Source organism: Pongo abelii, chromosome 4 (genome assembly GCF_028885655.2).
Source record: "Pongo abelii isolate AG06213 chromosome 4, NHGRI_mPonAbe1-v2.0_pri, whole genome shotgun sequence".
Taxonomy (NCBI): domain Eukaryota; kingdom Metazoa; phylum Chordata; class Mammalia; order Primates; family Hominidae; genus Pongo; species Pongo abelii.
In genome coordinates this window covers 63,344,993-63,371,558 of record NC_071989.2, presented here as the reverse complement: position 1 = coordinate 63,371,558, position 26,566 = coordinate 63,344,993, and the positions used below count along the sequence as shown (strand labels likewise).

Here is a 26,566-nt window from a genome sequence, read left to right as displayed (position 1 = left end):
ATTGGAAAGGAGGCACAGAGCAGTGTACAGTAAGGATGACCTGAATATGAAAGATGCTATTTCATCTAGCATTTCCCAGGTTTAGGTAGTTGGGAGAAGATTAGGCCCAGGTTGATTGTGCTACAGTGGGTCCTCATTCAGATTACTAAACCCACAGCTCAAGAAGAGATTCTTGAGACTCTCGGCCTATTTTTTTCTACTAAGAGGGGTTGCACTTCCAGGGGAGTTCTGGTTCCTGATGAATGGGCAGACTGGACCCCCCTCAAGGGACTCAGTTGCTGTCTGGATCTGTCACTAGGCTGGATTTCTTTGGAGGGGTCCCTGGGATTGAGTCCTGCCAGTTTCAGGTTCCTGGGGCAGAGAATTGGTAGTTTGAAGTGCTGAGTCCAGAAGCTAATGAAGATGGCCCAAGCCGAGGCCTTTCCAACTACAGGACTGAAATCTGGACGCAGGCAGTTGTTGGAGCCTGGAGTTTGTTTTGTTGTGGGCAGCCTGCTTAGGGCTGTTTTGTTAGGACAGTTTGTGAGGTTAGCCCTCTTATGTTATGTCTGGAACAATTGTATAGTAATCTGGATGCATTGTTAGTAAAGCTAAAATGGGCTCTGTGATCATGACTTCTATCTAATTAAAATGATAAGGAGCATAGTATTGTGGAAATAATTTTTAGTTTTCTCTCCTCCTGTTATTTAAACCTTCTCTTCTCCCAACCTTTCACTACCAAAACAGAATTGAGGGTCCTTCCAGGGCCACTGCAGGGCTGCCTCAGACAGTGAGGCCTGTTAGACACTGCACAGAAGTGCCTGGCCAAGGGGGCAAGTGGGGCTGAAATCCAGCCCCTGCTTGGCTTGCCCAGATCCCCATTGTGAACTGGCGCAGAGGTGCCTAATGTGCTAGCCATGACCCAGCCTCGGGCGTTTGTTCCTGTCTGTGTTATAGGACAGAGCACATTGTGGCACAGTGCAGGGCTGGGTTGCAGGTCTCTTAATATGCCCAGAACCTGGCACAAGTACACATGACAGGTGCTGAGTAAATATTTGGTTGGACTGAGATGCTGCACATAATAATGGTTAGGGGCAGAGCCAGACTGCCTGCATTTGCATTCTAGCTCTGTGACTTACCTGCTCTGCAGCCTCCGTACCTGTTTCCTTGTATGCAAAGTGGGTGTAATGATAGTATTAAATACCTACCTCGCAGAATTGAGTTAATGTATATATAAAGCATTTAAAAGAGAGCCTAATTCTGTAAGTACTACAAAAGTGTATATAAAACAAGGACTTATGGTACTGTTGTCACCAAAAAGATTTTGCTCCATTTCGATTCATTTTCCCGCTACCAGCCTTCCAAAAATCTCCCTGCCTCTGCCTAATACGCGTAGTGTAGGGTAACTGAGTTAAAGACACTTCAGCTGCTTGCTGGTGTTTTAAGTGGCAGCTATTTCTGATTCACAGGGTGAAAGGTCCTGGCAGGGAAGAGGGTGGCCCACATCTCACCTCAGCCCAGTTATGCTTACAGCTGTTACCTAAGTTCGGCCTCACAAGCCAACTCAGTAGATGAGTTTTCTGAGGTGCTACTCTGGAATTCTGTTATTGTTTGGAGCCTTCAGTTCCTATTTCATTGGAGTCAAACAATTTGAAAGTCAAGTTTCTGCTTTTGAGAAGCAGAGCATGTGATTTATTGGCCAGCTCTTTTATCCCTTCTTCCTGTATGAATGTTTCCTGAGAGGCAGGGTATGGTAGAGGAAGGAGCATTGGGACAATTTATTGGGTAATGTTGCCGTTCTTGGTCATTTCGAAGGTTTCCTGAATGAGGCTGGTTCTCTTTTCAAGTCACTGGGCTAAAGTAGAAAACCTCTTGGGATTATTGGATTTCTCTCTTCGTTTCATTTTGTATAGAAATGTATATTTTATATTGCTGACCAGTAATGTTTTTTTTCAGTGTAACATACTTTTTCCTATGATTTTTTGGGATTTCTATGTGTGTTTTAAAGGTTGGGTCATTTAGATGTGATCACGTGATTGCTCCTAGGTTTCCTTTGCATTTCTCGACTCTTTCGGGGTCCCTGCTGACCTGGCTTTGGGCTGTGGGTAGCATCACTTTTTGAGCCTGGAGTGCAGCCCCTGTTTATTATTTCTGTGGATGTAGGCTGCAATTTTTGTGCATCCTGAGATTCCTGTGCTAGTGATGTTTTAGTTTCATTATGTCATTATTTGGGGAGAATACCTAACTATACTGGGGATCTTTGTTAATACCCATAGGTGACTATTTTCCATTTCATGTCTTCTGAGTTCTTCCTGTTTTGTCATAAATAATTATGTGGGCTTAATATTCACTTGAAATAGTTTTATAAAATGGACTCAGTAAAAATTTCGATTCCATGTTGAGAAAGATCTTGCATTGCTAATTCTAAAATTCTTCACATCAGATTCTTTGTAAGAGAACACAAGTATAATGAAACAAGTTGCTTAAAAAGTTGAAAAGCTGTGCAAGATGTGATGCATATTTTAATACTTTCTACAAAGGTTGTCTTGAATAAACCATCGTAAAAGTGAATGATTATTAAAACGTGAAGGAGATGAAGAATCAAGAGTTAGAGTAAGCTCATTGATGATTCAGTCTTTTCCTCATCTGTCTTAAAGCAGTTCTTTTCTATTTCCCCAAATCCAGAGTGCTTAAGAGTTCATCTGAGGGAAAGATTATTTATCCCAATTGCTTTATATAACTGCAGTGAGTGATATTAAGACAATAAGCAGTAGCAACAATAACAAATACATGTGCTTCTAACACTATGAGTAGTATTTTCCTGTGCATTCAAAATTAACAAGGACTTTTGTTTTATTAAATGATATTTTAATCAGTGTTTATGTGCCTGAAATGAAACATAGTCACTTTAGGTCCTCGATTTTAATTCTGCTGTGTAGCCCTGTGTTAAAAGATCTTGCAGCAAGACAAGGATCTGTCAGGTTTTAAAGTATTCTATAAGGCTGGATTTCAGGTTAGTTTTGGGAGAAGAAAAGCCCTACCTTCCCTTCTTTCTAATCTCCCTCTTTCCTTTTCTGATCTTCCTTACTCAGCAAATACTTATTGTGAGCTTAATGTTTGGCAGGCATTTGGGCATCCTAAATAATACAGGGATGACCCTTGTAACTACTGAGACTGTAGCCTGTAACACTGAACATAATATACATACGTCTTTCTTTCAACTACTGAACTCCACCTTAGTAGTTTGAAAGCAGCTATAGACAATAGATAGGCAGATGGCTGTGGTTGTGTTTCAACAGAACTTTATTGGCAAAACCAGGCAGTGGACTGGATTTTCCCACAGATTGGAATTTGCCAGCCGCTGGTTTAGTAGAATAGGATTTACCTACCTCCTCAAAGAAGAGAGGCAGTATTGCATGATACTTTTCACTGGCATTGGAGTTTTGGCTTTTGGACTTGGGGAGAAACTTTAAAGAAGAGCGAGACAGTTTGGGAGGCCGAGGCAGGTGGATCACATGAGGTCAGGAGTTCAAGACCAGCCTGACCAACATGGTGAAACTAAAATACAAAAATTAGCTGGGTGTGGGTGGCACGTGCCTGTAGTCCCAGCTACTTGGGAGGCTGAGGCAGAATTGCTTGAACCCAGGAGGTGGAGGTTGCAGTGAGCTGAGATCGTGCCACTGCATTCCAGCCTGGCCACAGAGTGAGACTTCATCTCAAAACAATAAAAAAAAAAAAGGATGATATGATCAGTGGCTTTAGTTGTTTGAAGGGCATAAAGTCTTCTATGAATCTGAGCAGGTCAAGATCATAGGAAGGCCAGGTATTGGTTCAGGTAAAGAAGAATTCTCTTAAGATTTGTTCATCTTCCTTGAGTAGGAAATGACAGGACAGAAGCTGGCTCCCTGCCTGTTAGGGACATCACAGAAAGGGGTTCATGCACTGAGTGAGAGGTTGAAATAGATGCAAAGTTCCTTTCAACTTTTTCCTTGCTTCTAGGTTGGTGCTAATGTATCAGCCAATCTCTCTTCACTTTACTATGAGTTATTTAAGAAAACATTGTGGTATAGGGGAGGAACTAACATGTTTCTTTTTATTTAGGCAGTGGAGTTTTTTCCAACTAATTTTATGCAGAACTATTAAACAAGTGATATTTTACTATATTTGACTTTTTACAAGCCTATATTTATGATATTTATTTACATGTTTATTATTATTATATATTAATCAGTGAGGACAATGAAGCTGTTCTGATGAACACAAAAACTGCCTTTAGACATGGTTGAGAACTGAAGGCTTATCAAATAGTTTATTTGGTTCTGCATTTTGTTCTCTTTTTGGTGTAGCATTGAGGAAAAACAGGATTCCAACAGAATCATAGTTGCAAATGTTACAGATTGGAAAGTAGCTCACTGTGCAATGTTGAGCTGATCTTCAGTGAGAAGGCAGAACATAGGTTTTATCATGAGGCTTGACCTCTCCACCCACCCCAAGTTACTCTGGCAGTATGAGTTATGTGTGGGTGGTGTGTGTTAAAATTTTATATACAGTACATTTGAATATGTTGTTTCTCATTTCAGTCTCTAGTTAAAATTCAATTTCTACTTAAAAGTATTTCTTCAATATCCAACTGTCCCTTTGCAACACCGTGTAAGGTTGCAGAGTTGGAAAAGGACGGGCTTAGAATTAGACCTAGGCAGTAGTCTACGTTCTGCCACTTCCTAGCCTCAGGCTAGTATCCTTTTGTTGTTTTAATATGACAAACAGGCCTGGAAATACCCACATTGCTCTAATTGTGAACGATGAGTGAGATGACAGTATAAAAATACCTAGCACATAGCAGAACCTTAGTAAATGCCTTTTTTTCCTTCTCTTGTGACTTGTAAGATAAGGCCATCCTTTTAAATTGAATTGTGCATGGTTCTACTCGATTTTTATAGGTATAGTTACTAGACATTATTCACTATCTTAATGAAATGCTTGAATAGGAACTCTGCCCTCAGAAATGCAAACTGTTCATCTGAAAGGAGTGGGCTTACGAGGGGCTATAGCTCACCTGGTTCATGGGTTGTGATTCTGCCTTCTGGTTTGAGAGTGAAGGAAGGACTTTGGAGAGATCCGCTTGCTGATAACAGGTGGAGGGCAGGAGTTTCAGTGGCTTGCTTATCCACACGACATGTCAGAAACATAGGCAATGACTATACTGCCTTTAGTTGTTAGATTTTTATATCAACCTCCACATATCTGTTCCCTTTAGTCCTTAGCACTAAAACCCATTCATAAAGAAGGGCCAGTGTGCACACCTTTGGAGAAGCAAGAACATCAACAGCATGGGAGGGAGGGAGGGCTCGTGCCACTTGCCAGCCAGGCTTTAGGGATAGGGGTAAGGAGAAAATCTACAAGACTTAGGAAAAAGTGGTATCCCTTGAAAAAGAAAAGGGAAATAGGGTGAGTCCCTGGGGACAAAAGTAGGTAGATATTACCACCTGAGTTGGGCACAGGGATCCCTGGGACTTACAGAAAACCCCAGGTAGTTCCCTGAGTGTATTGATTGGGGCTATTTGTCTTCAGCAAGTATGAGACAGTGGTATAGCTGCTCATAGGAATCTCAGAGGTTGGGGTATCAGATGCGGAAGAGTGGCTCAAAGAAATTGGCTGTGAACCCTAGCCCCAGGGGAGCCCAGTTAAGATTCCGTAGGGCCTGGCGGTTGTGGCTGGGAGTTGGGTTTCTGTTAAGATTGCTCTTAAACTATTAAATAGTTTTAAGCAGGAGGTGATAGCACCAGATTTACGTGTTGAAAACTTGCTCTGGCTGTTGAGTGGAAGATGGATTATACAGGGATCAGATGGGAACTAGTGGGGCCTGTTCAGTAGACTCATCCACATTCCAGTAGTAGATGTGGGTGGCTTGGCTTTGGGTTCACTAGGTGTGAGAAAATATCTTCCCTTTGCTAAGCACCTGATGCTTGCTTATTTAATTCAACAGAGTTAGTAGCTTTAGTATTATTATAGTTAGCCCTCTGTATCTGCGGGTTCTAGATCTGCAGATTCAATGAACTGCAAATTGTAAATATTTGAACAAAAAAATATAAAAAATAATGCAAAATAAAAAATACAGTCTAATAATTACACAACATTGTTATTGTATTAGGTATAAGTAATCTAGAGATGATTTAAAGTATACAGGTGGATATGTGTAGGTTATATGCAAATATTACAGCATTTCATATAGGAACTTGAGCATCCACAGATTTTAGTATCTGCAGAGGGTCCTGGAGCCAATCCCCCATGGAAACCAAGGATTGTCTGTTCTCTTTTTTCATCTGAGGACCACTTATTGAGGTTCAGGGTGGATGAGTTTTCTAAAGTAACTTATTGAATGGTTCAAACCCAGGTTTGTCTAACCTCAAAGCTTACCTTTCTTTTCCCTCCACAGTTAGACAAACAAGAAGAAAAGTTGAGATTGTCTAATTAATAAGCAAATAGAAATTTTTTTGAACCTTTAAGTGGTTGTTAGACCACGTTCTCCTGTAGTCAGCCTTTTCCTGGCAGTACAATAATTTTTGTAAGTTGATATAGAAGTACTGATTCAGTAAAAGGGGTTGGCCATTTGAATATTTTGAGGACTTTAAATATAGATTTGACAATGTAGGTATCATGCCCAAAGAAGTGGCTTAAAAAGATAAATTCAAGGAAAGAACCCCTAAACAACGATTTCTCAGGTTTTAGTAGAAGGACAATGCTGAAAAGCTGTGTTCATTTAATTATATTAAAAAGGAATGGGACTTAGGGAATGGAAGATGAATTCATACTCTGGATAATTGAATAAATATAATTTTCCTTATGATTCTAATTAATTTTGCTCGTAAGTGCCTAATGGACAATGCATGGCAAAGTAGATGCCTATCATTATAACAGCATTAAAAATATTAAATATTATTGAATATTAAAATGTTGAGTGATGCTGGACACGGTGGCTCACGCCTGTAATCTCAGCACTTTGAGAGGCCAAGGAGGGCGGATCACGAGATCAGGAGATCGAGACCATCCTGGCCAACATGGTGAAACCCCATCTCTACTAAAAATAGGAAAATTAGCTGGACGTAGTGGCACTCACCTGTAATCCCAGCTACTCAGGAGGCTGAGGCAGGAGAATCGCTTGAGCCCAGGAGGTGGGCGGAGGTTGCAGTGAGCCGAGATCGCGCCACTGCACTCCAGCCTCGTGACAGAGTGAGACTCTACCTCAAAAAAAAAAAAAAAGGTTGAGTGATAGTTGATATAATTTTATATAATGTAGACTAGAACTTCTTCAGTTTAAACATGGTGCATTGCCAATCTGGACAATATTGTGAGGCCTGGCTAAAAAATGGATGTTGTTTATTGTTTTGCCTCAGTTGCTGGCTCTGTTGAGACAGAGTGGTAAGAGAGAAACTTGGATTTGGAATGTTTACTCCTTTGGGGAATCTCAGAGTTACCATTCTGGGTTACAGTATTTGCAGTAAGAAGTCACAGGAGTTAGTCCTGGTAATGCAGCTGACAGCAGACGGAGATGCCAAGAGTACAGACAAGGCCTGAATGCAAGGCAGCTATAGAAGCTGATGGCAGACTGCAGCCCCTGGGGCTTCCTGGTGTGTGGGGCCCCGTTATGCAAATGCTTAGAGGAAGTTGTGTGCCTGGAACATAGTAGATATTCAATTAAAATATACATTATATGTCAATTACAAAATATATAAAACAAAATACAAATCTGGAGCTCACTGTGTTTCCTTTTATAACTCATTGAGTCCTCTTAGTACCCAATGAAATAGGTACTACTATGATCCTCATTTTACAAATGACAAATTAAAATGCACAGAGGTTAAGCAACTTGCCCAAGCTCCTACAAATAGTAAGTTGTATGGCTGGGATTTGATTCCAGAAAGTCTAACACCGAAAGCTGTTAGATTTGCTCTTAATGTCTCCCAGAATTGCTTCTCAATAAATATTTGTGGATTATTGAATTGAGCGTCTAATGCTGTGACTTTTTACGGTAGAATACTGTGTTTGCCTACGCAAGGGGTTTGGGAAGCAAAGCTGTTGAAAGCTTTTTTGGCATCTCTTCTATTGTCTATAATATTGTTAGAATGACCACATCTGCTCTTAAAAATAGCAGTGCCGGAAATCCACCCTCTCCTACACATTCTCTCTCTTTTTTTTTTCCTTCACAGGACTTGTCACCATCTAAGTTGATTTTATTTGTTGTTTTGTGTGCCACTACCACTGGAGTGTAGGCCCCATAAGAGCAGGGACTTTGCTCACGTTCAGTCCCCAGCATGGGACATGGCTGGGCACAAAGTGTGTGGTCAATGCAAATATGAAATTGTTTAATTAATGAAGAGAATTAATACCAAGTTCATTGGTGCTTCAGCTTGGGCATCTAAAATCCTTGAGCCTTTCAAAGGAATTGCCGATCTATGCTACTCTTGCCACACTGGGGCATCAGTGGTTTAGGGAGTTACAGTGCCTGGGCTGAGTTCTTCTAGGTGTTAATGACGTATGGAAAATTCTTTTGCTTGAAGTTAATGAGACAGGCCTCTTACTTCCTTGCAAAATATGCGGTAGGCTTTCCAGAATCCCGTGCGCTCTTGAAAGTCTCATCTACTCCTTACAAATCTGAATTTGATAGGTTTCTGCCATGCATGAGAAGCTGGTGCCTATATTCAGTTTTTATTGCCCATATGCCTTATTGTAGGTACTTGTATTGGGGGAAAAACCTTATATGTCCAGGTAGGCTACAGAGTCAAAGAGGCTTGTCCAAAGTGTTATTTGTAGTAGGTGAGTGACACTGCATCTGCATGTTTTTCTTTTTTATTGGCCTTTGGTAGTCAGAATTTTATGATTTGTTGAATCATAAAATACATGTAAACTGTAAACCTGCTTTACTCAGTTTGTTTGACTTTATTTGCACTTGCTCATAATGATTGAGTTTGGCCCCCAAGTCCAAAAGACTTGAGTTCAAATTGTGGTTCTGTCACATTCTCTCAACCACTGTATCAATTAGGACTGGAATTGGTTGGAATATAGTGGCTTTGACAGTTTCCTTTTTTGCTCAGGCAAGTAAGTCCAGAAGTCATTAGGGCCCCAAGAAGCTTCTGCCCACTATATGTAGACTTTAAGCTTATGGTCCAAAATTAGTGCCAGAGCTCCTGCCATCACTTTTGCATTCCAGATAGCTGGATGGAGAAAGGGCAGAAGAAGAGTGTGCTTCCCTCCTGGAAGACTTGTAAGACTTACTGATTATATTTCATTTACTAGAATTTGATCATGCCGCCATTCCTAGCTGCAAAGGAAACTGAGGAATATAGTTTTTTAACTAAGAAACAGACTTGTCTGCAACTACACTCAGCCATTCTTCACATATTGATTTCTTTCTGGGTCTACTTCTCTTGGGGTTATTAGCAGGGTTGTTATTCTCCTCTGCTTTGTGTAGCTTTTCTTTTTTGCATAGTTTCTTTTTATTCATACTCGTAGCTTTGTAAATTTAGATTGCTGTGATTCTTCATGGTTATGAAGTTATTTAATAGCTTTGCTTTTTGTATTCCCTCAGTTTTATTTTGCACTATGAACTGCTTCATCTTTTCAGTATTTTTCAACTCAAATTTGGGAGAAAAAGAATATGATTAGGTTAGCCTGGCCCTTCCTGCTAGGCCACACCATGGTTGTTGGTCAGCTACTAAGGCTAAACTGCCTGCTAGTTCAATCAGCTGTGGCATCTTGCTTGTGGGCCTTTGCATCTAAAAGGGTGGGGAGGCAAAACAGACTCTATAATGTGACCATGCTAAGTCCCTGACAAATGGAAATTCCTTTGGCAGGGAGTTAGAGATAAGTCTTAAAATGAGGATGTTTTGTATATTGATATGAATGCATTTTAATTAGTATGTAGATTGTCAGTTAATAGTTATCAATAATTGATATCGGACTGAGAAGCAATTATTTGCAAAGACTAGGAAGGTGTCTAGGGCATGCATTAGCATTATGGGATGTTTCTTGCTTTCGCTTTTATTTGGAATGCCATTTTCTTCTGTACTCCTTTGAACTTGGATACCTCTCAATCTTTTGAGACTCAAAATTCAGGAGATGCTTCCAAGTCTTTCCTGACATGCCTATAAGAATGACTTCGATGCCTCTACTCTGTTTCCCTAAAGCCCATTGTGCATACCCCTGATTGTGCTGAACACATTTACATTGCACTTGTCTGGCACGGGTATGTTTAATTACTGCTTTCTCCTGAACTGGAAGATCACTGATGCTAGGGTTTGGTCTTCTTTATGTTTGTATACTTAACACTTACCTAGAAGTGCTTGCCACATTATGAATGCTCTGGGCCAGGTACAGTGGCTCATTCCTGCAATCCCAGCACTTTGGCAGGCCGAGGTGGGAGGATCGCTGGAGCCCAGGAGTTTGAGACCAACCTGGCCAACATAGTGAGAACTCATCTCTACAAAAAGATAAACAAAATTAGCTGGGTATGGTGGCATGCACCTGAAGTCCTAGCTATTTGGGAGGCTCAGGTGTGAGGATTGCTTGAGTACAGGAGGTCCAGGTAGCAGTGAGCCAAGACTGCGCCACTGCAGTCCAACCTGGGTGACACAGTGAGACCCTGTCTCATAAAAAAAAATAATAATAAAAAAAAAAGCCCTTCAAATGTTTTTTTCATTTTCTTTCTTTGGACTGAGTTTTAAAATTCCCAGTGCCTGGTCAAAAGTGAAGGAATAAATTCTCCAAGATAAGTGGTACTCATTATTTTACTCTGATAAGTTAGAAGGGGATTTCTCTCCCTCCGTACTTTTTAATCAGAATTTTCAGAACGAGAACTATTTTTACCTTCAGCATTTCAGCCAAAATCTGCCTGGATATTACATGTGATTTTTAGTGATGTTTTATAGAAGATGGGCTAACATTTTGCTGGATGAAATCTGTAACTTCTGATATGATGATTTATGCTTTCATTTGGTTATTTTTGCTAGGTGACTTTTCAAATCTCAGGTTATTTCTGCTAGATGGCTTTTCAAATCTTTGTGATTGAATTTTACAAAGAGATCATGTGCTAATAATGATGATTGTTATTTTTTAATAGGGAGAGGATTGATTCCTTTTTGAATACTGATTGAACTCTTACCTGTTCCATCCATGGGCATTTGTAGATTGCTTGGAAGTATAGATGCTCTTGGCATGCTGTTGGCACTGTTACCACTGAAAAGATTTTTAGAAAATGTTGAGAGGCCAATTTTATTAGCTTTGCATTAGTTTGCAAATGTTTCTCTTTGGGTAGATTATCATCATCCTTTTTCCTAATGTGAAGAAGCTATAAAATATATGCTGAGGAGCAAAATGCTCTACATTTTGTAAACAAATCCTCATTTTATTTTGTAATTAGTTTTAAAAAAAACTTACTTTTTTCCCATTTGGGGAAAATTACTTTCAAGTGTACTAAGGGAGTTGTGAAATAATGTACTGTTAATGTTTTCAGTGACAATACTAACAGAAGGAGATGCCAGTTCTGAAGTAGGTGGCATTCCCAAGTGTTTATTTCCAATCTGGAGGAGTGACTAAAGCATAATTGACAGACACGACATTTACTCAGAAAGGATTCCACCCACGCGGCACTTTAGCGTTCCCATGTACCTTGGAACGGGTCGTCACTCTCTGTATCCCCCATTTATTGCATCTTTGCCTTCAGCCCATTTGTCTGCTATTGAGAGGAAATGCTGGATCTTTGTTAACCTTATTTGGAAATAGATGATCCAAGCTAGAGCCTCATTCAAAGGGGTTTTACTGCTCCCCTATGCCCTTTCTTGTTTTACCAGTTTTAACATAACTGCTTGCAGGACTCTGAAGAATTGGCTTGGCTGTTCTAACTTCTTAATTTTCATCAAGCAGAATTATAGAGGAGAAGATAATATAACTGTCATCTTGCTTTGTATCAGGATGAGGGATTGCACAGGACATCAAAATTAGAATGTCAATCATATTAAGTATAAAAAATCGCTCTCTAAAAGAATATTGTGTTTATTACCCCTCTGATGGAACTCAAATTATACCTTGATACCATTTTTTGGACTGTATAGTAAATAACGTTTATTTTCTGCCATCTTGTTGAAGTTTTGTTTTCTCCTTTATTTTCATGCTTACCTTTGAAATTTCTTAGGGAAAACAACAATAAACTGTAAGTAATCACATTAATTTCAAATTTAGTATTCTTTTTCTTTTTTCTGTCTTAGGCATTCTTTTTCTATAGACCTGTCTTAAACAGATTGTAACCAATCTGTCTTGTTTTTGACATCTTTTTTGCTCTTTTATTAGATGAGGCAGCAAAGAAGATGAGATTCATTTTTGAAATAATATTCTTTAGTTCTTCCTCAGGCAAGTCTAGATGTAGATTTATGAATATTACTGTAGAGGCTACTGGGTCAGAGTTTATCTGAGATAGAAACTCATTCTTTTATTGGGAATAGTTAACTACTTATCCTTCATTCCAAGTTATGCCTTATGTCTCATGGGTTTACAGTTAAAATAGTTTCTTGCAAATACAGCATCTATACAGGGAAATAATATAATTATTTAAAATTTATTACCAGTTCATATACTGTGATCAAAGGAAGTTTGGTTATGTTTTTAAATATATGTATCCGACTCCTAGTAATTAGAGGGAAGAGGCCATTGTTGAGAACATTATTGTTAGAATGAATTTACAAGCTGAGGCAATAGACATGCCACCTGGCCTGAGGTCGGATGTTCAAGGATAAGGCAGTATTTGTAAGGATTAGAGGTTAGAGAGAATGAGGTAATATGGTTAGTCAGAAAAAAAGTTACACAAAATAAATTGAGGGTTTTCAGGGTAATAATTTTAGCAATCCCAACAACAATACTTGTACATTTTGAGAATATGAAAAGGAGTGGAAAGTAGGTTTTTAGTAACTAAAGAGTAAATATTTCTCCCTCCTTAAAAGATAAAGCTCATAAAAAGAGTTATTCTGTCATGATAGATGCTAGAGCCCTTTCATATGGCGCTGGGAATACCTACTTTTTAAAAACAAACATTGCTCTGTACTGGTTAGGATTAGGTTAGGCTGTGAGAGACACACAACAATTTTTAAAGAAGTTAGAGGGCTGGGTGCAGTGGCTCATGCCTATAATCCCAGCATTTTGGGAGGCTGAGGCAGGTGGATCACTTGAGCTCAGGAGTTCGAGACCAGCCTGGGAAACATGGCAAAACCCTGTCTCTACAAAAAAATTAAAATATTTGCTGGGCATGGTGGCATGCGCCTGTAATCCCAGCTACTTGGGAGGCTCAGGTGGGAGGATCACTTGAGCCCAGGATGTTGAGGATACAGTGATTCCAGATTGTACCACTGTACTCCAGCCTGGGCAACCAAGTGAGACCCTGTCTCAGAAAACAAAAAGTTACAGGTTGATTTCTATTTCATGTACAAAGTCTGGAAGAGGAGGGAATGGCAACTCTGCTGTCATTTGCATCTTTGGGTTCTCTTATCTGTATGCTCTACTTCATGTGTCCACTGTTCTCATTGTGCTGTCACAACCCAAGATTGTCACTGGAGCTACATTAAGTCTCCGTTACAGCCTGGAAAAGAAGTAGGAAAGGCAGAAGAGCTAAAAAGGGCCCTTCTCAGAGTCAGTTCCCTTTAAGCATCTTTCAGTTACATCTCATTTTGGAGAACTTAGTCACAGGACACTTAACCCCAAGAAAAGCTGGTAAATCTTTTATTCCAGGTGGCATAAAATAAGAGCTATCTTTCAGTTGGGGAAAATAACTTTTCCAGCTTACTCAGAGAGTTGTTCAGTCATTCACTATTATGGTACAAAGGTACAACTTGGGGTAATTTCCAAAGGTAGATGGGAAGAATGATCTTGGACAAGGCAATAAGCATTCTTAATCTTGGGCTCTGAGGATGCCAGGGCATGGCCCTGGTTTGTTTTCAGTAGTGTATTTCATTCAAAATAAACCCAACAGTGTTACGGTCATGATAGTAATAACTTAATAATAGATGTGATCATGATCCGCAGTATGAAATCATCAGCCATTTGTTTTGAACAATAGCACCGTTGAATGTTTGGAATTATTTGAAAGTTTAGATTGAGTTTAAGTACTTCACTCAACAGATTGTCTTTTGAGTTTGATTTTCCATTGCTGTAATTTTTATTTTTAATGTCCATGCATATAGCCTTTGGCTTTCCAATCTTTTATTTACCAAATTCCTTCAATCATACAGAATTCAGTTTCTTGTGGATATTGTCTAAAGAGGCAAGAGCCTTTGGCAGAATGGGTCTGATGCAACTTATTGGTCTTCCTCAAGGACCGCGTCTTTGGAAGCCTTTTGGCTACCACAGAAAGCCAGGGATCCTATATCTTTGCCTCCTTGCCACAGTGGATAAAACCATGATTGCTGAGATTTATGACATTATAAACTTTAGGGAGAAGCTTTAACTTGTCAACAATAAACCATAATAACAGTGTTCGACTGTATAAAGTTAGGGTTATTTTGACTACATACTAATTTAATGTGCTAAAAATATTTCTCCAGCTAAAGAAAGGAAAAGAAACCAGTAGTCATGTTTGGTATGCATGGTTTTGTGAGTGGGCATGTGTTTTAGGAATCTGAATTTGATTTGGGAATTAGAAGTTGTGAATTCTAAGTTGAGTACTGCCATTGATATTCTGAGACCAAGGACCTCAGTCTTCTGTCAAAATTTAGCCCATTCATAACTTTCAGCATTTAACTATGAGTGTTTCCCTTTTACAGAGATTTTTTTTTCTATCCATTATAAGGATTATAGACTTTTATGATCTAATAAGAATTGAACTGAAAAAGAAGTGCTTAAAAAGCTACTTATAGCAGCCAAATATTTATTATTAAAATGGGATATTAGAGCAAGATTTGAAAGAAGTAAAATTAAACCATTACAATAAGTTACACTCCTTAAATGATGCCCTTGTATTAGAGGACAAAGTATCTGCCTTACAGTCCCAAGATAAAGCCACATGCCCCAGATTTTATTATCCCTGTCTTCTTTGAGCTAGCCTAGAAAACAGACAGAAGAAATTCAGCCACTTGCTCATAAAACAGATGTTGGAATATAGCAGATTTTCTTTAAAGAGGGAAACAAGAGCAAGGGGAATGAAGACAGTTCTTTGGTACAAACATTTCATTGTAATCTCTTATTCTTATTTTAATCTTATAGAGAATGTCTGAATGTATCCAGATCTCATTTGCTGTTTGTAGAATTGGGATTTACACGGTAAGCAATGTATATTTTTGTGGTACCACATGTTGTGAAAAATAAGTGAAGACCCTAGTGTTGGAAATCATGTGGAGTGATGGCAATTATCCTCTACTGCTGATGGGGATATAAATGTATGCAACCACTTTAGAAAGTAATAAAGCTGAACATGAGCATATCTTGTGACTGAGCAATTCTACTCCTAGGTATATAGCTCAGAGAAATTGTTGTGTAATTACCAGAAGACCTGTGTAGGAAAGGTTCCTAGTAGAAATATTCATAAAAGCAAAATGTTAGATGCAATATGAATGTCCGTCAATAATAGATTGGATTAAACAATTATGGAGTTTTAATTGAACGGATTACAATACAGCAGCAAAAATATATGAAAAAATGATTGTATGAATTACAGCTTGTAATAATACACCGTGGATGTATCTCACAAACAATGTTGAATGTAAGAAACAAGTCACGGGAAAATACATGGAGTACAATTTCATTTCTGTGAAGTTCAAATACAGTAGAACTGGGGGGAGGAGCCAAGATGGCCGAATAGGAACAGCTCCGGTCTACAGCTCCCAGCGCGAGCGACGCAGAAGACGGGTGATTTCTGCATTTCCATCTGAGGTACCGTGTTCATCTCACTAGGGAGTGCCAGACAGTGGGCGCAGGTCAGTGGGTGAGCGCACTGTCCGCCAGCCGAAGCAGCGGCGAGGCATTGCCTCACTCGGGAAGCGCAAGGGGTCAGGGAGTTCCCTTTCCAGGGGTGACAGACGGCACCTGGAAAATCGGGCCACTCCCACCCGAATACTGTGCTTTTCCGACGGGCTTAGGAACCGGTGCCCCAGGAGAGTATAGCCCGCACCTGGCTCAGAGGGTCCTACGCCCACGGAGTCTCCCTGATTGCTAGCACAGCAGTCTGAGATCAAACAGCAAGTCGGCAGCGAGGCTGGGGGAGGGGCGCCCGCCATTGCCCAGGCTCGCTTAGGTAAACAAAGCAGCCTGGAAGCTTGAACTGGGTGGAGCCCACCACAGCTCAAGGAGGCCTGCCTGCCTCTGTAGGCTCCACCTCTGGGGGCAGGGCACGGACAAACAAAAAGACAGCAGTAACCTTTGCAGACTTAAATGTCCCTGTCTGACAGCTGTGAGGAGAGCAGTGGTTCTCCCAGCACGCAGCTGGAGATCTGAGAACCGGCTGACTGCCTCCTCAAGTGGGTTCCTGACCCCTGACCCCCGAGCAGCCTAACTGGGAGGCACCCCCCAGCAGGGGCAGACTGACACCTCACACGGCCGGCCAGGTACTCCAACAGACCTGCAGCTGAGGGTTCTGTCTGTTAGAAGGAAAACTAACAGAAAGGACATCCACACCAAAAACCCATCTGTACATCACCATCATCAAAGACCAAAAGTAGATAAAACCACAAAGATGGGGAAAAAACAGAGCAGAAAAACTGGAAACTCTAAAAACCAGAGTACCTCTCCTCCTCCAAAGGAACGCAGTTCCTCACCAGCAACGGAACAAAGCTGGACGGAGAATGACTTTGACGAGCTGAGAGAAGAAGGCTTCAGACGATCAAATTACTCTGAGCTACGGGAGGATATTCAAACCAAAGGCAAAGAAGTTGAAAACTTTGAAAAAAATTTAGAAGAATGTATAACTAGAATAACCAATACAGAGAAGTGCTTAAAGGAGCTGATGGAGCTGAAAACCAAGGCTCGAGAACTACGTGAAGAATGCAGAAGCCTCAGGAGCCGATGCGATCAAATGGAAGAAAGGGTATCAGCCCTGGAAGATGAAATGAATGAAATGAAGCGAGAAGGGAAGTTTAGAGAAAAAAGAATAAAAAGAAACGAGCAAAGCCTACAAGAAATGTGGGACTATGTGAAAAGACCAAATCTACGTCTGATTGGTGTACCTGAAAGTGACGGGGAGAATGGAAACAAGTTGGAAAACACTCTGCAGGATATTATCCAGGAGAACTTCCCCAATCTAGCAAGGCAGGCCAACATTCAGATTCAGGAAATACAGAGAACGCCACAAAGATACTCCTCAAGAAGAGCAACTCCAAGACACATAATTGTCAGATTCACCAAAGTTGAAATGAAGGAAAAAATGTTAAGGGCAGCCAGAGAGAAAGGTCGGGTTACCATCAAAGGGAAGCCCATCAGACTAACAGCGGATCTCTCGGCAGAAACCCTACAAGCCAGAAGAGAGTGGGGGCCAATATTCAACATTCTTAAAGAAAAGAATTTTCAACCCAGAATTTCATATCCTGCCAAACTAAGCTTCATAAGTGAAGGAGAAATAAAATACTTTACAGACAAGCAAATGCTGAGAGATTTTGTCACCACCAGGCCTGCCCTAAAAGAGCTCCTGAAGGAAGCGCTAAACATGGAAAGGCACAACCGGTACCAGCCACTGCAAAATCATACCGAAATGTAAAGACCATCGAGACTAGGAAGAGACTGCATCAACTAATGAGAAAAATATCCAGCTAACATCATAATGACAGGATCAGATTCACACATAACAATATTAACTTTAAATGTAAATGGACTAAATGCTCCAATTAAAAGACACAGACTGGCAAATTGGATAAAGACTCAAGACCCATCAGTGTGCTGTATTCAGGAAACCCATCTCACGTGCAGAGACACACATAGGCTCAAAATAAAAGGATGGAGGAAGATCTACCAAGCAAATGGAAAACAAAAAAAGGCAGGGGTTGCAATCCTAGTCTCTGATAAAACAGACTTTAAACCAACAAAGATCAAAAGAGACAAAGAAGGCCATTACATAATGGTAAAGGGATTAATTCAACAAGAAGAGCTAACTATCCTAAATATATATGCACCCAATACAGGAGCACCCAGATTCATAAAGCAAGTCCTGAGTGACCTACAAAGAGACTTAGACTCCCACACATTAATAATGGGAGACTTTAACACCCCACTGTCAACATTAGACAGATCAACGAGACAGAAAGTCAACAAGGATACCCAGGAATTGAACTCAGCTCTGCACCAAGCGGACCTAATAGACATCTACAGAACTCTCCACCCCAAATCAACAGAATATACATTTTTTTCAGCACCACACCACACCTATTCCAAAATTGACCATATACTTGGAAGTAAAGCTCTCCTCAATAAATGTAAAAGAACAGAAATTGTAACAAACTGTCTCTCAGTTCACAGTGCAATCAAGCTAGAACTCAGGATTAAGAATCTCACTCAAAACCGCTCAACTACGTGGAAACTGAACAACCTGCTCCTGAATGACTACTGGGTACATAACGAAATGAAGGCAGAAATAAAGATGTTCTTTGAAACCAACAAGAACCAAGACACAACATACCAGAATCTCTGGGATGCATTCAAAGCAGTGTGTAGAGGGAAATTTATAGCACTAAATGCCCACAAGAGAAAGCAGGAAAGATCCAAAATTGACACCCTAACATCACAATTAAAAGAACTAGAAAAGCAAGAGCAAACACATTCAAAAGCTAGCAGAAGGCAAGAAATAACTAAAATCAGAGCAGAACTGAAGGAAATAGAGACACAAAAAACCCTTCAAAAAATAAATGAATCCAGGAGCTGGTTTTTTGAAAGGATCAACAAAATTGATAGACCGCTAGCAAGATTAATAAAGAAAAAAAGAGAGAAGAATCAAATAGATGCAATAAAAAATGATAAAGGGGATATCACCACCGATCCCACAGAAATACAAACTACCATCAGAGAATATTACAAACACCTCTATGCAAATAAACTAGAAAATCTAGAAGAAATGGATAAATTCCTCAACACATACACCCTCCCAAGACTAAACCCGGAAGAAGTTGAATCTCTGAATAGACCAATAACAGGAGCTGAAATTGTGGCAATAATCAATAGCTTACCAACCAAAAAAAGTCCAGGACCAGATGGGTTCACAGCCGAATTCTACCAGAGGTACAAGGAGGAGCTGGTACCATTCCTTCTGAAACTATTCCAATCAATAGAAAAAGAGGGAATCCTCCCTAACTCATTTTATGAGGCCAGCATCATCCTGATACCAAAGCCTGGCAGAGACACAACAAAAAAAGAGAATTTTAGACCAATATCCTTGATGAACATTGATGCAAAAATCCTCAATAAGATACTGGCAAACAGAATCCAGCAGCACATCAAAAAGCTTATCCACCATGATCAAGTGGGCTTCATCCCTGGGATGCAAGGCTGGTTCAATATACGCAAATCAATAAATGTAATCCAGCATATAAACAGAACCAAAGACAAAAACCACATGATTATCTCAATAGATGCAGAAAAGGCCTTTGACAAAATTCAACAACCCTTCGTGCTAAAAACTCTCAATAAATTAGGAATTGATGGGACGTATCTCAAAATAATAAGAGCTATTTATGACAAACCCACAGCCAATATCGTACTGAATGGGCAAAAACTGGAAGCATTCCCTTTGAAAACTGGCACAAGACAGGGATGCCCTCTCTCGCCACTTCTATTCAACATAGTGTTGGAAGTTCTGGCCAGGGCAATTAGGCAGGAGAAGGAAATCAAGGGTATTCAGTTAGGAAAAGAGGAAGTCAAATTGTCCTTGTTTGCAGATGACATGATAGTATATCTAGAAAACCCCATTGTCTCAGCCCAAAATCTGCTTAAGCTGATAAGCAACTTCAGCAAAGTCTCAGGATACAAAATCAATGTGCAAAAATCACAAGCATTCTTATACATCAATAACAGACAAACAGAGAGCCAAATCATGAGTGAACTCCCATTCACAATTGCTTCAAAGAGAATAAAATACCTAGGAATCCAACTTACAAGGGATGTGAAAGACCTCTTCAAGGAGAACTACAAACCACTGCTCAAGGAAATAAAAGAGGATACAAACAAATGGAAGAACATTCCATGCTCATGGGTAGGAAGAATCAATATCATGAAAATGGCCATCCTTCCCAAGGTAATTTACAGATTCAATGCCATCCCCATCAAGCTACCAATGACTTTCTTCACAGAATTGGAAAAAACTACTTTAAAGTTCATATGGAACCAAAAAAGAGCCCGCATCGCCAAGTCAATCCTAAGCCAAAAGAACAAAGCTGGAGGCATCACACTACCTGACTTCAAACTATACTACAAGGCTACAGTAACCAAAACAGCATGGTACTGGTACCAAAACAGAGATATAGATCAATGGAACAGAACAGAGCCGTCAGAAATAATGCCACATATCTACAAGTATCTGATCTTTGACAAACCTGACAAAAACAAGAAATGGGGAAAGGATTCCCTATTTAATAAATGGTGTTGGGAAAACTGGCTAGCCATATGTAGAAAGCTGAAACTGGATCCCTTCCTTACACCTTATACAAAAATCAATTCAAGATGGATTAAAGACTTAAATGTTAGACCTAAAACCATAAAAACCCTAGAAGAAAACCTAGGCATTACCATTCAGGACATAGGCATGGGCAAGGACTTCATGTCTAAAACACCAAAAGCAATGGCAACAAAAGCCAAACTTGACAAATGGGATCTAATTAAACTAAAGAGCTTCTGCACAGCAAAGGAAACTACCATCAGAGTGAACAGGCAACCTACAAAATGGGAGAAAATTTTCGCAACCTACTCATCTGACAAAGGGCTAATATCCAGAATCTACAATGAACTCCAACAAATTTACAAGAAAAAAACAAACAACCCCATCAAAAAGTGGGCGAAGGACATGAACAGACACTTCTCAAAAGAAGACATTTATGCAGCCAAAAACCACATGAAAAAATGCTCACCATCACTGGCCATCAGAGAAATGCAAATCAAAACCACAATGAGATACCATCTCACACCAGTTAGAATGGCAATCATTAAAAAGTCAGGAAACAACAGGTGCTGGAGAGGATGTGGAGAAATAGGAACACTTTTACACTGTTGGTGGGACTGTAAACTAGTTCAACCCTTGTGGAAGTCAGTGTGGCGATTCCTCAGGGATCTAGAACTAGAAATTCCATTCGACCCAGCCATCCCATTACTGGGTATATACCCAAAGGACTATAAATCATGCTGCTATAAAGACACATGCACACGTATGTTTATTGCGGCATTATTCACAATAGCAAAGACTTGGAACCAACCCAAATGTCCAACAATGATAGACTGGATTAAGAAAATGTGGCACATATACACCATGGAATACTATGCAGCCATAAAAAATGATGAGTTCACGTCCTTTGTAGGGACATGGATGAAATTGGAAATCATCATTCTCAGTAAACTATCGCAAGAACAAAAAACCAAACACCGCATATTCTCACTCATAGGTGGGAATTGAACAATGAGAACACATGGACACAGGAAGGGGAACATCACACTTCGGGGACTGTTGTGGGGTGGGGGGAGGGGGGAGGGATAGCATTGGGAGATATACCTAATGCTAGATGACAAGTTGGTGGGTGCAGCGCACCAGCATGGCACATGTATACATATGTAACTTACCTGCACATTGCGCACATGTACCATAAAACCTAAAGTATAATAATGATAATAATAATAAAAGAAAAAAAAAAGAAAAAAAAAAAAATACAGTAGAACTAAGCAATACATTGTTTTAGGGTTACATATGTTGATATACTATAAATAAAAGCAAAAATTCATACTATGATTACCTCTAGGGCAGTAGTTCTCAACAAGGGGTGACTTTGCCCTCCAGGGAGTATATGGAAGTGTTTGGAGACATTTCTGGTTGTCACAACTGGTGGTGATGGTGGTGCTATGCTACTGTCATCTTACGGGTTGAGGCCAGGGGTGTTGCTAAGCATCCAAAATGTTCTGGTTAAGAATTATCTGCCCAAAATGTCAATAGCGTGAGGTTGAGAAACTGTTCTAAAGCAGTGGAGGGAAGAAAAAGTGCTTTAAAAGTTATAGTAGGCCAGGCCCGGTGGCTCACGCCTGTAATCCCAGCACTTAGGGTAGATCACCTGAGGTCAGGAGTTTGAGACCAGCCTGGACAATGTGGTGAAACCCTGTCTCTATCAAAAATACAAAAATTAGCTGGGCATGGTGGCGGGTGCCTGTAATCCCAGCTACTTGGGAGGCTGAGGCAGGAGAATCACTTGAACCCAGGAGGTGGAGGTTGCAGTGAGCTGAGATCGTACCACTGCACTCCAGCCTGGGTGACAAGAGCGAAACTTGGTCTCAAAAAAAAAAAAAGTTATAGTAATATTCTGAGTTTTAACTTGAATGGTGAGTGCACAGTTTTTTTTATGTTATTCTTTAAACTACATATTTACTTTATATACTTTTTGTATGTAGATATTTCACAATACAACAACAACAAAAATGAATATTTTAAGATGTTTGAGGTTTTTTTTTTTTTCCACCAGCCTGTGTCAGTTGACCCAAATGCCTTGAGCTCATTTCTTAACTTGGGATTTTGGAGATGTATCTATGTAGATGAGCATGAAGGACTTTTCTAATCAGATTAAGTGATAAAATGTCTTGACATTTTCCCTTTAGAGGACTAGGGTGGAGATTTGGAGACTTTAGATGGGAAATATAGTGATACTTACTTTTAAAGACCAAATTATTTTCTAAGTAAGGACTTAAAAATATTTACATGAAGTAATCTTGTTTACTTATCTGCTTTGTACAGAAGAACCATGTGTATGTGTGCACAAAATGCTTAAGGAATTTGCTTAAAATGAATGATGTAAAAATTCTGAGTAAAAGATAGGAGTGCAGCTTGTAAGTTCCTTGAGGGCAGGGAGTCTATCTTGTGTTTATCTTTATAGCCTTTACAATACCTTGCACAACATCTGGCACTTGGCAAATGCTCCATAGCTGTATGTCCAATTATATTAAGTTATAGTGAGAATAATTTTCTGTTTTGCCTTTGTTCGAATGTAAGAAAAAGCAGATTTTCTTTATTTCTTCTATCACCTTTGGTTTTAGCTGTCTCAGGTGAGTATCTGTCCCCAGTTAGATGAATAGGTTACTTGAAAGCTAAACATGTTTTTTAGTTATTTTATGTGAAGTTAATTCCTGAGTCTGTTTTCCCAGATCCTCTGAGAAGCAGTTGCCAAGTTGGGATTTGCATGCAAGCTGGGGAATGTCTATGAAGTGGAAAGAGAGAGGAAACCACAAAAGGTAGAGAGAGCCTTCAGACCATGCTGTAGGTCTGACATCTGTGAAGGAAGAGTGGGAAGGAAGGAGGGATGGGGAAGAATTTTACAATGCTGTGTATTCCTGAGAAGTCTTGGCTGGATGGATGGGGCTTCCCTAAGCAAAGTTGCCTGTTGCTGGAGTTTCGCACTGGGCAACAACAGCAGTGATTCCAGTACCTCTGCACACTTGGGCGCTGGCTGGCAGCCCAGTAGAAACACAATTTCTGCACGAATGCCATGGTAGACCTGAAGCTGTGGCAGCAAGAGGCCGTCAGTTAGTTGTGCTTCTCCAGAAAGGGAGCTCTGACTGGCATATTTCCATGGCTGCCGCAGTAAGCCAGCACAATAAGGTATTTCCATCTAGAATTTGGGAATATTGGAACTGCTGATATCAGAAATTGTATGTATTCCTCTTTGAATACCTAGCACTGAGCCTGGGCCTGAGACCTAACAGGTGTTCAGTTTCTGTCCCTGCTTATTTAATGAAGAAAGGCTGGTCATGGATTCATTCCAAGGCAGATAAAAATCGGCCCTAAAAGGAGAGAGTGTGACAATCTCAATTGTGTCCCACACAAAATTCATATGTTGAAGCCCTGACTCTGAATGTGATGATGTTTGGGGATGGGGCCTTTGGGAGATAATTAGGTTTAGGTGAGGTCATGAGGGTGGGGCCCTCCTGATGGGATTAGCACTCTTATAAGAGACGCCGAAGGGCTTGCTTTCTCTCTCTCTCTGTCTGCCGTGTGAGGACATAGGAAGGTGGCCATCTTTAAGCCAGGAAGAGATCCCTCAACAGAAACTGACCATGCCGGCACCCTGATCTGGGACTTACAGGCTCTAGACCTGTGAGAAAATAAATTTCTGTTGTTTAAGCCACCCGGTCTAAGGTATTTTGTTTTGGCAGATTAACACAGGGAGGAGAAAAAAAAAAATTCTTGTAAATTACAGATAACATAAACCGGAAAAAAACAAAAACAAACTCTTATTAGCTCCTGTTGGAAAGAAATGCTGAGTTATGAGTAAAACAAAAAGTAGAAGAGGAAACCTAAAAAGATTATGGGTTAGCTTATGGGATGAGAAATAGTGTTAGATTGTTGAGCTGAGTTGTTTTTTAGGTGCTTTTAATGTTACTGCCAAATAGCAGCGAGTTAAAATACTTAGAAGTTAAGGAGCAAAAAGCCTTATATTTTACATATTAGGAATCCATATCTGAAGTGAGCAAGACCAAATTGGAACATATATAGGACAGAGACACTGAAAGCTTCCTAGGTTAAGTGTGTGATATACAGGTGAATGTATGCCTCCGTTAAAAGGTTTAATAAAGATCATTACTCGGAGACAGCAAAGGATATCCAGTGCATGCCGTCCACCTTTCCCACTGAGGTTTGGAGTAGACAGACCTTTCTCCAGACCCTGAAAAGCAGTGATGCTTATTTAAAGGGCCTTAACTCAGGAAGATGTGGCAGGAAACTTAAGGTATAGGTAGAAAAACTTAGACATTATCAGTGGTGGAGATATGAAGGCTTCCAAAGCCCAGAATAAATTGAGACAGAGGGAAGCAGATAAAAAACAAACAAACAAAACAATCTTTAAAACCAAGCATCTGCTCCAAGGAGATAACTCTCTACTTCCTATGAGTACAGCACAGGAGATAGTGTTATTCTCCTAATGTAATGTAGGGATGTATCACAAAGAAGTAATTTAGTTTCTGAAACAAAAGGAGTCCTGTTATATGGATCTGTTTTGGGTCTTAAGCAACATTCATTTGGTTCTGTTCAGGAGGAAGGAGGGGACTTAAATTTAGGCCAAGAGTTTATAGTACAATTGTGGTTCTATGATTTTATGAAATCCTGGCAATGAAAACAGGCCATGCTTAAGAATGTGATCTTGAAGTGAACCTTCTACCGTCAGGCGTGGATGAGCTCCAGGCCAGAGAGGCACACAAGGGCATTGCTTTGGAATGCTCTTAGGAATGTCAGGGTAAGCATTTTCCAAAGGTGTTGCGCTGAGACGTCTCTGAGTTGGGAACTATAATACAACCATCATGGAGCCAGAAGCACAATGGTGGGCAATTAGCTGGTGCTGACAAGAAGCAGGTTAAGGGAGCAGTGATAATTTTAGCTTCTAGTGACCTTCCTGTGGGTTGTGGACCCTTTTGGCCAACATTGAACGGCCCAGATGAATGAAGCTAGGGCCAGTAAATCTTGCCTTTCTCCAGGAATGGTACTATTTGAAGCACACAGAAGCCACAGGGGTGACTGTTTGGTTTTCTGTACCCAACAGCTGCGTGAACTAAAACTGAAAGAAGTGATGGAGATTTGAACTAAATAATACCAGGAGAATATCCTGCATGGTTACAGATTTTGGTTATCAAGAAGAGCTTTAAAAACTCTTTAAATTCTTCTTTGGCCTTTGCAGAAATTATTGAATGCATTTTACTAGCAGAGAAAGCATTCATCCTTCAAAACAACAGTAAAAATGGCATTCAGTTTCATCTTGAGATGAAGAGTCATTTGCTAGTGGGTAGAAATCATCCTTTTATCTAGTTACAAGATTTGCTTGTACCTACTTATATTCAATTTCTGTGACTTCTTTTTTGTGGGGGGAGGGAGGCAGGGAGAGCTACCTTTGTGATTACAGTAAAAAGGCAAAACAATTGTATGTTATTATTGGTATTACTACTGATAATATTAGTAACAATATTATTAATAAGATTATATATTATTAAAATTGCTTATTTTCATTTAGCTCTTTAGGTCTGGACAAATCCTACCCTAATTCAATTGGGTTATTACAATATACAGTGCTACATGTAAGGACACTGTATTTCCTATGGATGCTGTAACAAATTATCACAAACTTTGTAGCTTAAAACAACATAGATTCTCTTGTAATTCTGGAGGTCAGAAGCCTGAAGTGGGTTTCACTGGGTTAAAATCAAGGTGTTGGCAGAGCTGTGTTCTTTCTGGACGTTCTGGGTAGGAATCTATTTTTTGCCCCTTTGTGCTTCTAGCAGCTATCTGTATTCCTCAGCTCATGGCCCCTTCTGGCAATGGCATACTTCTAGCTTTTGCTTCCATTATCACATCTCCTCTATGACTCTGACACTCATGTCTCCCTCTTTATAAGGACGCTTGTGATGA

At 40.0% G+C, this 26,566-nt stretch overlaps 1 protein-coding gene across 6 annotated transcripts in view; it reads left to right on the top strand.

The window, feature by feature from the left end:
- The window catches only part of ARL15 (ADP ribosylation factor like GTPase 15), a 429,205-nt gene that overhangs the window by 13,875 nt on the left and 388,764 nt on the right, over window positions 1-26,566 (top strand). Inside the window, exons 1-2 of one of the 6 annotated variants that reach the window (XM_054555005.2) lie at window positions 12,170-12,184; window positions 15,220-15,276. In XM_054555005.2, coding sequence (XP_054410980.1) covers window positions 15,223-15,276 — 54 coding nt within the window. In that variant the 5' untranslated portion in view covers window positions 12,170-12,184; window positions 15,220-15,222. 6 annotated transcript variants of the gene reach the window in all.